General features: G+C 36.2%; 1 protein-coding gene across 5 annotated transcripts in view; it reads left to right on the top strand.

The window, feature by feature from the left end:
* The window catches only part of CNKSR2 (connector enhancer of kinase suppressor of Ras 2), a 284,401-nt gene that overhangs the window by 113,633 nt on the left and 156,043 nt on the right, over nucleotides 1-14,725 (top strand). For all 5 annotated transcript variants that reach the window (XM_006048929.4, XM_006048925.4, XM_006048926.4 and 2 more), the window contains exon 6: nucleotides 13,878-13,997. In XM_006048929.4, coding sequence (XP_006048991.1) covers nucleotides 13,878-13,997 — 120 coding nt within the window. The remainder of the gene's footprint in view (nucleotides 1-13,877; nucleotides 13,998-14,725) is intronic.

The following is a 14,725-nucleotide window of genomic DNA, read 5'->3' on the forward strand; positions in this document are numbered from 1 at the left end:
ACTTGTATATTGCTTTTCTCACAATAAGAATTATTTTTTTAAGAAAATAACAAAATGCGTAGTGTACCACTTGGTATATGATGCTGAAATACTTTATTTTTATCTTTTTTTTTTTTTTGACACAAAGTTAACTTTACAATGGAATACTTTCTTAAAAACTAAAATTTCAGAGAAGTCTCTTTCTGGGTTTCCTGTAATATAGAAAGACATCAAACATTTCTCACTCTTCTGGAGACTGGGCAATCCAGGATCAGGGTACCAGCAGATTTAGTATCTAGTGAGGGTCTGTTTCCTGATTCATAGAGGATCCTCACATAGTGGTAGAGGCAAGGGAATTCTCTGGAGTTTCTTTTGTAAAGACTCTAGTCCCATTCAAGAGGGCTCCAAACCAATCATCTAATTACCTCTCAAAGCCTCCACGTCCAGATACCATCATATTGGGGACTAGGTTTCAGTACGTGAATTTGGGAGGAATACATACTTTAAGTCAACAGATGGTGAGGAATAAAAAAGTGTATGAGTTCTAACTATTATTTTTAAATGAAAATTTTTAATGATAAATCAAAAAATAATACAAATATCATTGAACTTACGTTTTAAAGAGACAAGCTCTGTTCTTTCTAAATTAAACCACAAAGACTACCATTACTTTCCAGTGGCAGTTATCCTCAGAAAACAAGGATTTCCTGTAAAACTAATGAAATACAAATTTTCATCTGTAGATTCGTAAACATGGATGCACAAATTTATATAGTAGCACACTACAAATATCCAAATGGTACTTAGAATCTGATGTAATGAGAATGGATATACCTTGCCTCTAGGCATGTAAGTTCATAAAACCTTTTTTAGTTAATTTTAAGACTCAAAAACATTAATACTAACATTTATGTAGTGTTTAAAATATGCCTCAGGCACTATTTTAAATGCTCTGTATAAACTAACTCCTTTAATCCTCATAGCAACCTTATGAGATGGTTATTATTAGTGTCATCTCTATTTTACAGTTGAGGAAACTGAAGCACTAAGAGGTTAGACAGCTTTCCCTAAGTGACATAGTTGGAATGGATTTAAGACAGAATTTTAACTCAGGCATTCTGGCCCCAGAGTCTGTATTCCTATACAGAGTCTAGTCTAAAAATAAATTCTAAAACACAATAGCATTTTCTATGGAAAGTGTTTATAGCAGCATTATATGTAATAATGAAAAATGTGCAATAATAGGTTAATGCTTCAGTACACTATGGTGCATTCAAAGGATGAAATATTTATTCATACTATTTGAAGTTGTATTTGTGAATATATGATTTATGAATAAATTTTCCTTAAATTTTATGAATATATCAAAAATATCTTTTGACAATATTCATGGAAAGAGTCTAAATGATAATGTTAACTAAAATCCAGACTAAAAGCATTATACACACAGAATAAATTACCATTAAAAATTGAAATAAAAAATTCTTTATTTGAAATAGAAAATATTCTTTATTAATATTTGCTTATTTATTTGATAAAATAATAGCTGATTTTTGTTTGTTTTTTCTTTCAAACATCATCCCAAGTTTCTTCAGTTAGTGTTACTTTTATAATTAAGTAAATATTTATTATGTTTATAATCCAGATGGCCTTTAATGGATAATTTTATTCTCTATGTTGTGAGATTGTCAAAAGTGATTTGGACAACCCTTTGCCTAGATTTCCTGTTCACCTTTTTATCCTTAAAATTGGAGAGAGTTGTTTCTATTTAAAATGATAAAGTAATAGACTCTGAAGACCAAAAAGCTGGGTAGAAAAGAGCATTGGTTGGTTTCAGTGGTAGACAGAGCTATCTTTTATTCAGTGAGACTGAATAAAAGGAGATGGGACAGCTTGGATTTCCTTGGAATTTTGCCATTAAATATAGTGATATAGATAGCAGAGTGCAACCATAAAGGACAAAAGGAAATGCAGGTATTGGTGTACTATATATCTGAGTGATTGTCACCTGATGATAAAGAGTAATTTATTTCACTCTCTTGATTTGATCTTTACCTCTCAGTGAGGCTTTGTCCCTAGGCACACATTCCCTGGTATGTTGGAGCCCATCTGTTTTTCTCTGCACAAATCCTTGTTTCATACAGTAAATCAGTTGCAGGGAATCTGGAAATCTCTTCAGTTTTGTGCCCTACTTTCTCCTCACTCCCACCTTTCACTACAATCTATAAAACTGGAGAGTATTCCTGAGAAGCCATTTCAGCCACTGTGCTTTAGCAGACCTATTTTGCTTGTCACAGCTCTGCTGCTCTCCTTGGTGAGCTGGGAACACATGTCAGCTTTGATAAACTCACGAAAATCCCAGGCCAGGCATTGATTGTTAAAGTCACATTGTTTAAATCAGATTGTACTGAGCTCAAATACACCTTTTACATTAACCAGAAGTGTGGCCTTACATATCGCACTTGCTTTGCACTAACATTTTATTGCACCCATCTTTTTTATAAAGATGAGAGGAATAAATAAAGTAAATGCCTATTTATCATTTTAATGTTAACACTATCTTTTCATTGTATAGTACTTTACAGTTTACAGGGCATTGTTATGAATGCTGTCTCTTTTCTCTCCTCTCTTTTCTCTCCAAGCTAAATTTTTTTTTTTCATTTCTTATTTAAGTTTGATCATGAATTAGGCTTATTTTGGTCTGTTAACTATTTGTTTTATTTCACAAATATTTCGTGTATATTTTATTCCTTCCTTTAAATTTATGCATTGTTTACCTCTAAACTCCATTTGAAGTGATATTACTGTCCCTTCTCTGCTATCTAGACTAGAAATGGCTAAAACTGAATAGAACCAAAAGTTAGGTTAAGAGAAGAGCCTGGAAGAGAAAATTAAAAGCTCATTTTAGACTTTGCCCTACCATCTATAGCATGTCATTTATCTAAGCATGGTTTCCTCCTAATCTCCCCAAACCTTGCAGATGTCAGTACTAGTGCAGCAGCATGCTCCATAATAAGATAAAAGTCATCGTATTAATATTTTATTTTTAGAGATTTCTTCAAAACAGTGACAGTCTAATGACTTTATAAAAATAGTTTTATATTGGGTCCCTGATGCTGTAAAATGGCAGCTTTCCCAATTATAGATTCTTCTCTTAATCTCTTAATTCTCTTAAATCTGTGATCCTGAGCCATTGCAAACTGAATGTTCTTGTATGGTTGACATTGTGGTTGTAACTGGAGCATTTAAACATACAATTTATGGTCAATCTCATTAAAACATGAATTCTAATACTGGTTTTGTAGATAGAAAGCATTAAGATCCTTCTTTATTTTGAAAGTTAATGTGACCCTTCCATTTTGGCCCACTTCACTATCTTTGTGGTCACCCTAAAAAAGCACATTAACTCTATTACTGAAATAGGCATTGATTTCTTGAGTGTTGTATTAGATTATCTTCAGCTTTTGGCACTTTGGTGCTTTATAAATTATTTTAACTATAAAATTAAATTCTCCACAGCTGATGTCCCATGTAGGAATGAAGAAATCTAGTTAGAATATGATGGAGTTAGAAGATATTATTAGTCTTTTATGGGGCAAAAAAAAAAAAATGTGTATATACTAATGGGAATGTGACCACACATAAAAAATAAAATTATTTGTATTCAGTGTCTTTTTAGTTTGTCTTTATGATTTGGATACACAGTATGTAAGTTGGTATATTTATGGATGTTTTTGCTAATGTCACATTTGCTGAATGCATTATGCATTGTAAAATCCTTTCATATTCAGATTGACTCTGAATGTACACTCCTCTTTATCAAAGAGTATTTGTTTCAGTTGTTAAGTCAAGTGAGGCCAAATAATGTAGTAGAAAGAGCAGCAATTTGAGAGTTAAAAAGATTTTATGTCCTGACCCCATTCTGGCACTTACTAGCTATGAACAAACTAAATTAGCCTTTCAGATTAAGTTGGGGTAGTGGAGTGTGTTTGATTTCAAAGATCTGAATGCCATAAATCTTTGGTGACTCACAAACTCAGTAAAAAACAATATGGCCACATAAAGAGATGATTGAAGGACTGTCTTAATCTAAGATCATTCTTTATGTGATCAAAGACACTATGTTTTTTAAAAAAACTATAGTTATTGTCACTGTAAATGTAAAGATTTCGTCAAAAAGATAATTGAATCCACCTGGAACAGAAATTACACAGTAGCTTAAACAAGGGAAGTTTAATCTAAATAATTATTAAACTGTGGTGGAAGAATACCACTAAAGCATGCCCTAGGACTAAGACAGAGTACCCAAGGAAGGACAGCTTGTAAGTGGACACCGTTCCTCCACGCTGAGGGTCAGAGCTCGTTAGAACAATCACATTGCAGCTTCACCGCGTTGCCTAACCAGAGCTGGTCCAGACAAGCAGGAAACAACCTTCCAGGACACAGGCAAGTGACGCTGGTAGGAGTCCTCACAGAGGGAGTGGGAAGCTGCTGCTGTGCGTGTGACGCTGACAGGGCTACAGCATGGTGGTCAGTGAGCCCACACTGAGGCTATGAGGTCACTGAGGGACTACATAGTCTGGGCATCATGGATGTCCCCTCACACTTCTGCTAATGGACTTTGTACCAGAAGCAAATAAAACAAAACACTGCACAAAGGAAAGAAGAAAAGCCTCCCTCTCCTTTCCCTATCCCTCCAGCACCCTCTACTGATACAAACTTAACATTGTCCTTACTGTAGAGCACAAAGGTCCTGCCTATTCCTAGAGAAAACACTGAAGGGTGAATTGGAGCTGAGAGCCCGTGAACTAATAACTGGTACAATGTGATTAACTCTTTTCTCCATAAAATCACATATGGCAACTTTGAACTTCTCTACTAAAAGTAAAGACATTGCTCCCAGGTCTCTGCTATTTGTTCCCCATTTGTCCATAAACTGTATATATAGTACCTGTATTTTCCAGAAGCTCATCCAAACATAATGAACTGTTTCACTCTTGCTATTTGACTCTGAAATAAAATGAAATCATCTTCCTAATAACCTACATCTTGCTTGAACCACTGGTATTTCCAGACTCTTGTTAATCTTTAGCCTGGAAAGTAGTGTACATTCTAATGAGTACCCCTCTCATCTGCCTGGGAACTCCCTATAAGCCTGTTGGCTCTACTTCCTGCCTCTGAGAGAGGAGGTAAATAGGATGGAGATTTTCCCAGATTCAGTTCTGGTTTCCATCTGACTGTTTCCCTATCAGAAAACAAAAGAGCAATGGAGGTTCATGTCCCAGCTTTAATTCAGACCAGGATGCCTCAGGAAAGTAGTTGTACTGATGCTGAAGCTGCTATACTTTGGCCACCTGATGCAAAGGGCCAACTCATTAGAAAAGCCCCTAATGCTGGAAAGATTTGAGGGCAGGATGAGAAGTGGGAAACAGAGGATGAGGTGATTGGATGGCATCATCGATTCAATGAATATGAGTTTGAGCAAACTCCAGGAGACAGTGGAGGACAAGGAAGCCTCTCATGCTGCAATTCATGAGGTTGCAAAGAATCAGACAGACGACTTAATGACTAAATAACAACAGGATGCCTCATGAAAGTAGTTGGAAGTAAGTTGGAAGTATCATGGATCCACTTCTTGCTCATCAAAGTAGGGGTACGTTTGGGACTGATGTTTTCTCACTGTTTGGTACTGACCTCATCATTCTTCGATGATTATTATTTTAAAGTGTTATTCCTTCTCTGTCATCAGGAACACAAGGACAGCATGGTTAATGTCAGTGATACTAAGAACAAGCCAAATACATCACCAGAAACACTGTCTCAGTTTGAGAAATCCTTAAGCGTAGCAGTGACATTTAAATCATGTAACAGATACTCAGTGCTTTTTGAATGAATGAATGGCTTAATAAAGCAGTGGTGGTGGTGATTTCTTTACATTTTGCCAATAGTTTTGTTGTGCTTTTCCCCCACCATCAGAGTTTGAAACCTAAAGGGATTGGAGAGTTTTCTAGGTCTTTTTGGAACAAAGTTCATATGATCTTTATTATTTATTTGCAAATACAGTTGCTTTCTGAAGCTCTTGGAGACTCTTAATCTTTGTTATATACAAATATAATTTTTATATTGGTTTAAAATTGAAATTCTATTCTATTGTATTCGTTTTTAAAGTTTAAAAAAGATTTCTCGCGCAGTTCTTTTTACTCATATGAGTAAGAAATTCTTCCTATGTTGGGGAATGTGTATGTAATTAATACTTTTTAATATCAATTTAAATGAATTGTTCACTCCTGTTTTAATTTTTATTCTATATTAGAGTATAGTTGATTTATGGGCTTCCCTTGTGGCTCAACTGGTAAAGAATCCACCTGCAGTGCGGGATACCTAGAGAATTCCATCAACAGTATAGTCCATCGGGTCGCAAAGAATCAGACATGACTGAGCAACTTTCACTTCACTTCATAGTTGATTTACAATGTATTAATTTCAGGTGTATAGCAAAGTGATTCAGTTATACATATATCTATTCTTTTTCAGATTCTTTTCCTATTTACGTTATTATAAAATATTGAGTAGAGTTCCCTGTGCTGTAGAGTAGGTTGGTGTGTGCTAAGTCACTTTGGTCATATCCAACTCTTTGCGACCCTATGGACTTTGTGACCTACCAGGCTCCTCTGTCCATGGGATTCTCCAAGCAAGAGTACTGGAGTGGTTTGCCATTCCCTCCTCCAAGGGATCTTCCCGACCCAGGGATCAAAGCTGCATCTTTGAAGTCTCTTGCATTGACAGGCAGGATCTTGACCACTAGTGCCACCTGGGAAGCCCAGAGTAGGTTTAGGGAGCCATTGTAAGTGCACAATTGCTAACTCAGCATAGATCTGGCAAGTACTATAAACACTGTATTTCTGAATGAAGCTTATATAATTTAGAGTTTTCACTATTTAATATTGGACTAAATTTGTACTATTTTATAAAAATAAAGCCTCTCGTTTACCAATTATATTGGAAATATCCTAAATTGGCAGTTACATGATTTATAATACTGCTGCTAAGTTGCTTCAGTCATGTCCGATTCTGTGTGACCCCATAGACGGCAGCCCACCAGGCTCCCCGTCCCTGGGATTCTCCAGGCAAGAACACTGGAGTGGGTTGCCATTTCCTTCTCCAATGCATGAAAGTGAAAAGTGAAAGTGAAGTCGCTCAGTCGTATCCAACTCTTCGTGACCCCATGGACTGCAACATACCAGGCTCCTCCGTCCATGGGATTTTCCAGGCAAGAGTACTGGAGTGGGGTGCCATTGCCTTCTCCGTTATAATACTGAGGTATAATAATATATAAACCAAACAAAAATATGCTCTGTTCTCTAGACTATTTTAGTTGAAATATTATTTATATATCAATAACTTTTAATATGTATATATTATTTATCAAAACTAAACTTTTGTTATTGTTTTCCATATTATTGATAAGAAACCTGAATTATTTTTGCTGTCCTTTAATTGTAGCTTTCACATCATTTTTCCCATCTTAAAATGCATATTCATCTGTTTATTGTTTCCTCATTTTATCTTAGTTTTACACTGTTGTCCCTTTTATATATGTGTATACCTGAAAGTAGAAATTTCCCTGTATAAATCCTTTTGTTAAACTTCTGAACCTGAGGTTCTTTTCTATGTCAAATGAATTTCTTATTTTTAAATCTAAAGATAATTTCCATTCATTTCCTCCAATATACTCAGAAGAATAACTATCCAGTATTCTATTTATTTAGAAAAACATAAATAAAAATCCTTTAAGTAGCTTAATCATGTCTGGCTGAATGTGCTCCCAGGCTAAGAGGCTGACTTAAAACTTTTTACCTACTCCTTCCCTATTCGCTGTTGTTTGCACTTAGAATGCTTTCTCCATTTCCTTTTAAAAATACTATAGTTTATTACACGTATTAATCTAAAAAGTGTCTGACAGGTTCAGTGATAATGAAAGAATGCTCATCAGAGATACTGAAATAATGCTCTGTTATTGGTTAGTATATTATTGTAAGATTGCTGCTTTTTGAATCTTCACAGTGACTGAAATGTTGCTTTTATGACTTTTTAAAAACCACTGTTTTATACTAAACGTGCTATGTTCTGATATTTTTTTCCCCTAGGAACTTTTAGATTTGGGTGAACCAGCCATACACTATACGCAAACCTATATAAAATATACTATGTATATAGGATAAAAGATGAAAAGGTGCCATTTCTTCCTGAAAATATACTCTATGATTATATTAATTCAGATTTGAAATTTATATAAATAACTGGAGAGGACAAAAATGACAAAACCATTAAATCCAGCCCATGACACTCTTCTGTTTTAAGTTTCTTAAATCCTAGCTAGCCATGTCTGTTAACTGTTATTCAGTCACTAATCTTTTCTCGCCATTTTGGGTAGTATAAACAGAATCCAGAGGATCAGTTATAATACTCATTGCCATTTTATGTTTCCTTTATACTAAAGACATATTATTTTACTAGGCTTTAATTTAAAATTTCAAAAATTGTTTCTATTTTTTAGAACTAAAGATAAACAATTTAAAGTTCTTTGATATAAATATTTCAAAAATAGTGAAAGAATCTCCTTTATGCAAGTGGCTACCACTTATCTTCTAACTAGAATAGAGTTGTCTTTTTTGTTGCTAAAATTGCAAGTTTTCCCAGAGAGCTGCGCTTTCATACTCCCAAGTCTACTAGTTCTTAGCTAAACTGCATTATAAATTGCAAGAACACTTGTAGGCACACCTTATATTTCATTATACTATGTAGTTTAAACATGTTATATAATATCCCTTTAATACTAACATAGATTTTAAACAATAAAAAAATGAAACTAATCAGCAACAAATGGAGATTTAAGGATTGAAGAGATGGTAAGCATAATGATTAAGAAGTCAGATTGTTTTGTTGCCAAGACAGTGACTTTATTTAGCCTTGCTTTCTCATCTGCTAAACTGACTATAATAATAACTACTTCAGAAAGTTGTTAAAAAGATGCACGAGATAATGAGGTATTTAGCGTTGTGCAGGATACATGGTAGGTGCTCTGTAGTGTTGATGTTAACTTTCAATAATAAAGAATGTATTTTCTTAGTATATTATAGTTAATTTTCTTTCTCTGGGATACACTATTAGGTAGCAATAGATAATACCGTGTGTTAATATGATGGCATAATATTACAATTTCACTGAAGGGAAAAATTAACTTTTTACAAGAACGTGTAGGGCATCATGCTAAGTGACATAAGTCAGATGGAGAAAGACAAATACTTTAGATGTCACTTACATGTGGAATCTAAAATCTACAACAAACTAGTGTCAACTGAATAAAATGCAAAACCTAAGAGTTGAGAATTCTGTTTTATTCGGTGGACTGTCTGAGAACTCAGGTCCTATAGGCAGCCTCTCAAATAGTTCTGAGGGACAGCTCCCAAGAGGTTAGGGAGTAACCAGGGTATATATGGGTTTTTGCAACAAGGACTAGGGAACATCAAAAGATCGCTGTTAATTAAAGAAAACCAAACATCTCAAGTTAACGAAATTAGTACTTGCCCATGTATGGGAAGATGCAGGAGTCTGGGCTCACTGAAATTAATTCTTTTGATACACACCGTAGCCAGCACCCTCTTCTTTCCCATCCTCAGTCTCCTCGGGGTGCACCTTTGAGGGTGGCTGCAGTGGCTAAGGGCTTGGTGGCCTCTGCATCCTTTGTTTGCGGATATGGCAGACAGTATTTTTTCATTCACACTACTGAATATAACAAAAAAGAAACCAAATAACAGATATATAGAGAACAAAGTAGTGGTTACCACTGGGGGAGGGAAGAGAAATCTAGGGGTGGAGAGTGGGAGATACGAACTGTTAGGTGTAAACTAGGCTCAAGGATGTGTGGTACAACATGGGAAATCTAGCCAATATTTTATAATAACTGTAAGTGGAAAATGACCCTTAAAATTATTTAAAAAAAGAAAAAGAAGTTCTAAACCCTACTTCAAATTCAGTAAATAAGTAAACAAATAAAAATAACTTCCTTGGAACTTTACTGTAGTACCCTTAATGTGGCTTCCTGCAGTGGCTTGATGTATGATACAGTAATGAGTGTAGAATTAGCATATGAAACCAAGCCATTTTGTATCCTTTCTAATTGGCTTATTGAACCAAGTGCCAAATGCTACAATATAAAGATTCTAGTACATTATCTCTCAAACAGGGAGCAAGGTTCTAGCCAAGTTTCTTTTCTAAGTCTATTATTTTTTCCAAAGTTTTTAATCTGTTAAATCCTGATAGCTTTGCTAGTAAAGTCAATGTTTTACTCATCTTTCATATTTCCAGCAGACCTAGAACATAGCAGGCATTTGACAAATAAAATTACTCAGTAGAGAAATCTGAAAAAATGATTTGCAACTTAATATTGTAGATTTAATTGGTATTTTTTTTTTGTAAAAACACCTACAATGTAGTTTTTCTTCTTTTCCTCCTACTCCACTTCTGAGTGCTTCCAGTGCTTGAATAGGAGAGCTACTGTTGCTCATTGCTGTTATATGAGGCCTTGAGTGTTGCAGTACACACATGTTGAGCCATTTTTATATATTCTTTACCTTCCTATTTATTTCCAGATTATCATGCAATTCAAGTATTCTATATAGAAACCCTTCATATTAACATTGTTATCCATCCTGCCCCCCGCCACTTGAGATAGAGAAAAAATAAGAATGAAAATGAAACCGCTTAAGGAAGGAAAGGAATAATTAAAAGATTTAAATCTGCCCCAGTTGCTTTTCTTCCCATCGAACAGTAGCAATTTGAACCATAGACATTTTTGTAAAGGGCTGCCATTCTGTCTTTTTCCTTGTGGCTGCTGATGAATATTTTCAAAAGAAATTTAAAAAACAAAAAACACAGAAACTACCATCCCAAGATGGGCTACATAATATGTGAGACCCAGTGCAAAGTGAAAATATGAAGCTCCTTGTTCAAAAAGAATTAAGAATGCCAAAATGGCACCAGCAGAGTGTAATACTAAATGCAGGTCCTTGTGCACAAGTCATATGCCCATGACGCTCACCCTGTGCAGTTCCCTATAGTTCTGAGAGATAGTCTTCCTGTTGGCACTTTGCTTAGCAGCTTCAGGGTAAATACCTACACTCTATCTCTTGAAAGCATTGAAACTTGAATATCAGAGAGAGTAAAGAGGTTTGAACTTCCCATTATGACCATTCACTGTGATTACTGGTGATTGTAACATCATTAGCAAGGCCATGGAGTTAAGAATAATAAGATAATTCATCCCATGAGTGAGAATCCAGCCCTTTGAGCTTACAGAAAGCAACAAAGGAAGAATAAACATTTATTTGATGTCTTCTTTGGATAGAAACCATATCCAGTTCAGTTCAGTTCAGTTGCTCAGTCGTGTCCGACTCTTTGCAACCCCATGAATTGCAGCACGCCAGGCTTCCCTGTCCATCACCAACTCCCGGAGTTCACCCAAACTCATGTCCATTGAGTTGGTGATGCCATCCAGCCATCTCATCCTCTGTCGTCCCCTTCTCTTCCTGCCCCCAATGCCTCCCAGCATCAAAAGTCTTTTCCAATGAGTCAACTCTTCGCATGAGGTGGCCAAAGTATTGGAGTTTCAGCTTTAGCATCAGTCCTTCCAAAGAACACTCAGGACTGATCTCCTTTAGAATGGACTGGTTGGATCTCCTTGCAGTCCAAGGGATTCTCAAGAGTTTCTCCAACACCACAGTTCAAAAGCATCAATTCTTCAGCGCTCAGCTTTCTTCACAGTCCAACTTTCACATCCATACATGACCACTGGAAAAACCATAGCCTTGTCTAGACGGACCTTTGTTGGCAAAGTAATGTCTCTGCTTCTGAATATGCTGTCTAGGTTGGCCATAATGGAAAAAGCAAGAGAGTTCCAGAAAAACATCTATTTCTGCTTTATTGACTATGCCAAAGCCTTTGTGTGGATCACAATAAACTGTGGAAAATTCTGGAAGAGATGGGAATACCAGACCACCTGACCTGCCTCTTGAGAAACCTATATGCGATCAGGAAGCAACAGTTAGAACTGGACATGGAACAACAGACTAGTTCCAAATAGGAAAAGGAGTACGTCAAGGCTGTATATTGTCACCCTGCTTATTTAACTTATACGCAGAGTACATCATGAGAAACGCTGGGCTGGAAGAAGCACAAGCTGGAATCAAGATTGCTGGGAGAAATATCAGTAACCTCAGATATGCAAATGATACCACCCTTATGGCAGAAAGTGAAGAGGAACTAAAAAGTTTCTTGATGAAAGTGAAAGAGGAGAGTGAAAAAGTTGGCTTAAAGCTCAACATTCAGAAAACGAAGATCATGGCATCTGGTCCCATCACTTCATGGGAAATAGATGGGGAAACAGTGGAAACAGTGTCAGACTTTATTTTTCTGGGCTCCAAAATCACTGCAGATGGTGACTGCAGCCATGAAATTAAAAGACGCTTACTCCTTGGAAGGAAAGTTATGACCAACGTAGAAGCCATATTAGACTTTTAAAATATATATTCATTATCCTGATTTGTCATGTAAAATATATAAAGTAATTTTTATTACCTCATTTTTTACATGTGTAAACTGAACTTCAAGGATATAAGATAACTTGCTCACAGACACACAGCAAGTAACTGGCAGTGTGGTGATTGCCTACATCTCTTCATACCAAGCTGATGCTTTCCATGCTGTCCACGGTCTGTCCTTAGGGGTTGATAGCCACAGTAAACGTGCAGCCATGAAAAGCAGATGCAAAGGGCAAGGCTGCAGTAAGGGGGAGAAATTTAGCCACGCAGTTTCTGTGGGGTGAGAAAGCTGAACCAAGCAGAGATGGAGGTCATGGACCATGTATAGAATGCAGCAAATAAGGAGCCCTGAGTGAACTGACTCCCTTAAGTAGAGTAATGAAGTAGTCACAGAACAAATGTAACATGTTGGAAATGGATAGAAGGTATGAATAGATTTATCCTAATTTAAGCAATAATTTTGTGTCTTCAGTCAACAACAACAAATGTTCTAGGATCTGTCTCCCAGGGGTAGGGGAGGAAGAGAAGTCAGAGATGAGTAGAACATGGTCCCAACCTTAGAGGGCTTCTGAATGAAGTTATACAATTTCGGACAGTTCATAGAACTTTGAGAAAGCAGGTTTGAGAGAGTGCCAAACTTTGCCTGGAGGAAGGGGGAACTTTACAGAAAGGTAACTTTAGAGGAGTTCACCAAGCAGATTTGGGAGATTCATTTTCCCTGGATTTTGGCTGGATTTTTTTTTTTTAAACTTTTCTGATCATGAAGTAGAAAACCTTGAAGGTTTTTGAAGTTGTTGATTCTCTTCCATCCAGTGGCTGCTATCAAGAAGTGTTTAGGTTATTAAGATTGTTTTGAAACAATCATTTCATTTTAGATCTGATGAATCAAATAATAGAAACAAAGCATAACCATAACTTTCTTGAATATTTTGATGTATGCATTCATGCTAAGTTGCTTCAGTTGAGTCCAATTCTTTGCAATCCCATGGACTGTAGCCCGCCTGGCTCCCCTGTCCATGGGATTCTCCAAGCAAGAATATTGCAGTGGGTTGCCATTTCTTTCTCCAGGAGATCTTCCAATTTTGATGTGGGTTCTTATAATTTAGATATAGATGTGTTTTGTGTGTGTGTATTTCTTAACCTGAATGAATATCTTTTTAATACAGATTTTATAAAATAAAATGCCAAGGACCTCCTTCTATTTTTTCTTTTTCCGTGTAAAAGATATTACAATAAAAAGTGATTTATATGTTATTTACAACATGTGTTGACCATAATTTTTTGTTTGTTTGTTTTCAGTGTAAAACTCTTTCTGGAGTCTGTGACCACATCATATCCCTGTCATCAGATCCTCTAGTTTCACAGTCTGCCCACCTTGAAGTGATTCAGCTGGCAAACATCAAACCAAGTGAAGGGCTGGTAAGAGAAACCATATTTATCAAAGCTGCTGCTGCTAAGTCATTTCAGTCGTGTCCGACTCGGTGTGACCCCATAGACGGCAGCCACCAGGCTCCCCCGTCCCTGGGATTCTCCAGGCAAGAACACTGGAATGGGTTGCCATTTCCTTCTCCAATGCATAAAAGTGAAAAGTGAAAGTGAAGTCACTCAGTTGTGTCCGACTCTTGGCGACCCCATGGACTGCAGCCTACCAGGCTCCTCCATCCATGGGATTTTCCAAGCAAGAGTACTGGAGTGAGGTGCCATTGCCTTCTCCTTATCAAAGCTACCATCCATCAACAGACAGCTAATAGTATGGGTGGGCAGCCCCCAAATATGAGAATCCATTAATTTTAACAGAGTGAATAGTGTTTTGTTTTTTTTTTTTTCCCCTAGAGGAATTGAAGTGGTGGGAGATAGTCATGATAAAAAGTTTTATAAAGATAAAAGAAAATGAAAGAAAATTTAAAATAGTGATTTCTGAATTAGCCTGTTTACTTTGGTAAATAAATTAGCTTTAGTTACATTTTTAACCCTTATCAAAGTTCCTTAGAATTACAGGAAATTTAAGAATTTTGTAATAAAAACCACAATGTTACCTGCTGGTGCAAATAGGTGTTTTGTTTATTTTGCTTTTGTTTGTTTGTTTTAATAGGTCTCTCTTCCCTTAGGTTGTATATGCTAAATAAACCTGATATTCTTTATAATTC

The sequence above is a fragment of the Bubalus bubalis genome, chromosome X, assembly GCF_019923935.1.
Source record: "Bubalus bubalis isolate 160015118507 breed Murrah chromosome X, NDDB_SH_1, whole genome shotgun sequence".
Lineage (NCBI taxonomy): Eukaryota > Metazoa > Chordata > Mammalia > Artiodactyla > Bovidae > Bubalus > Bubalus bubalis.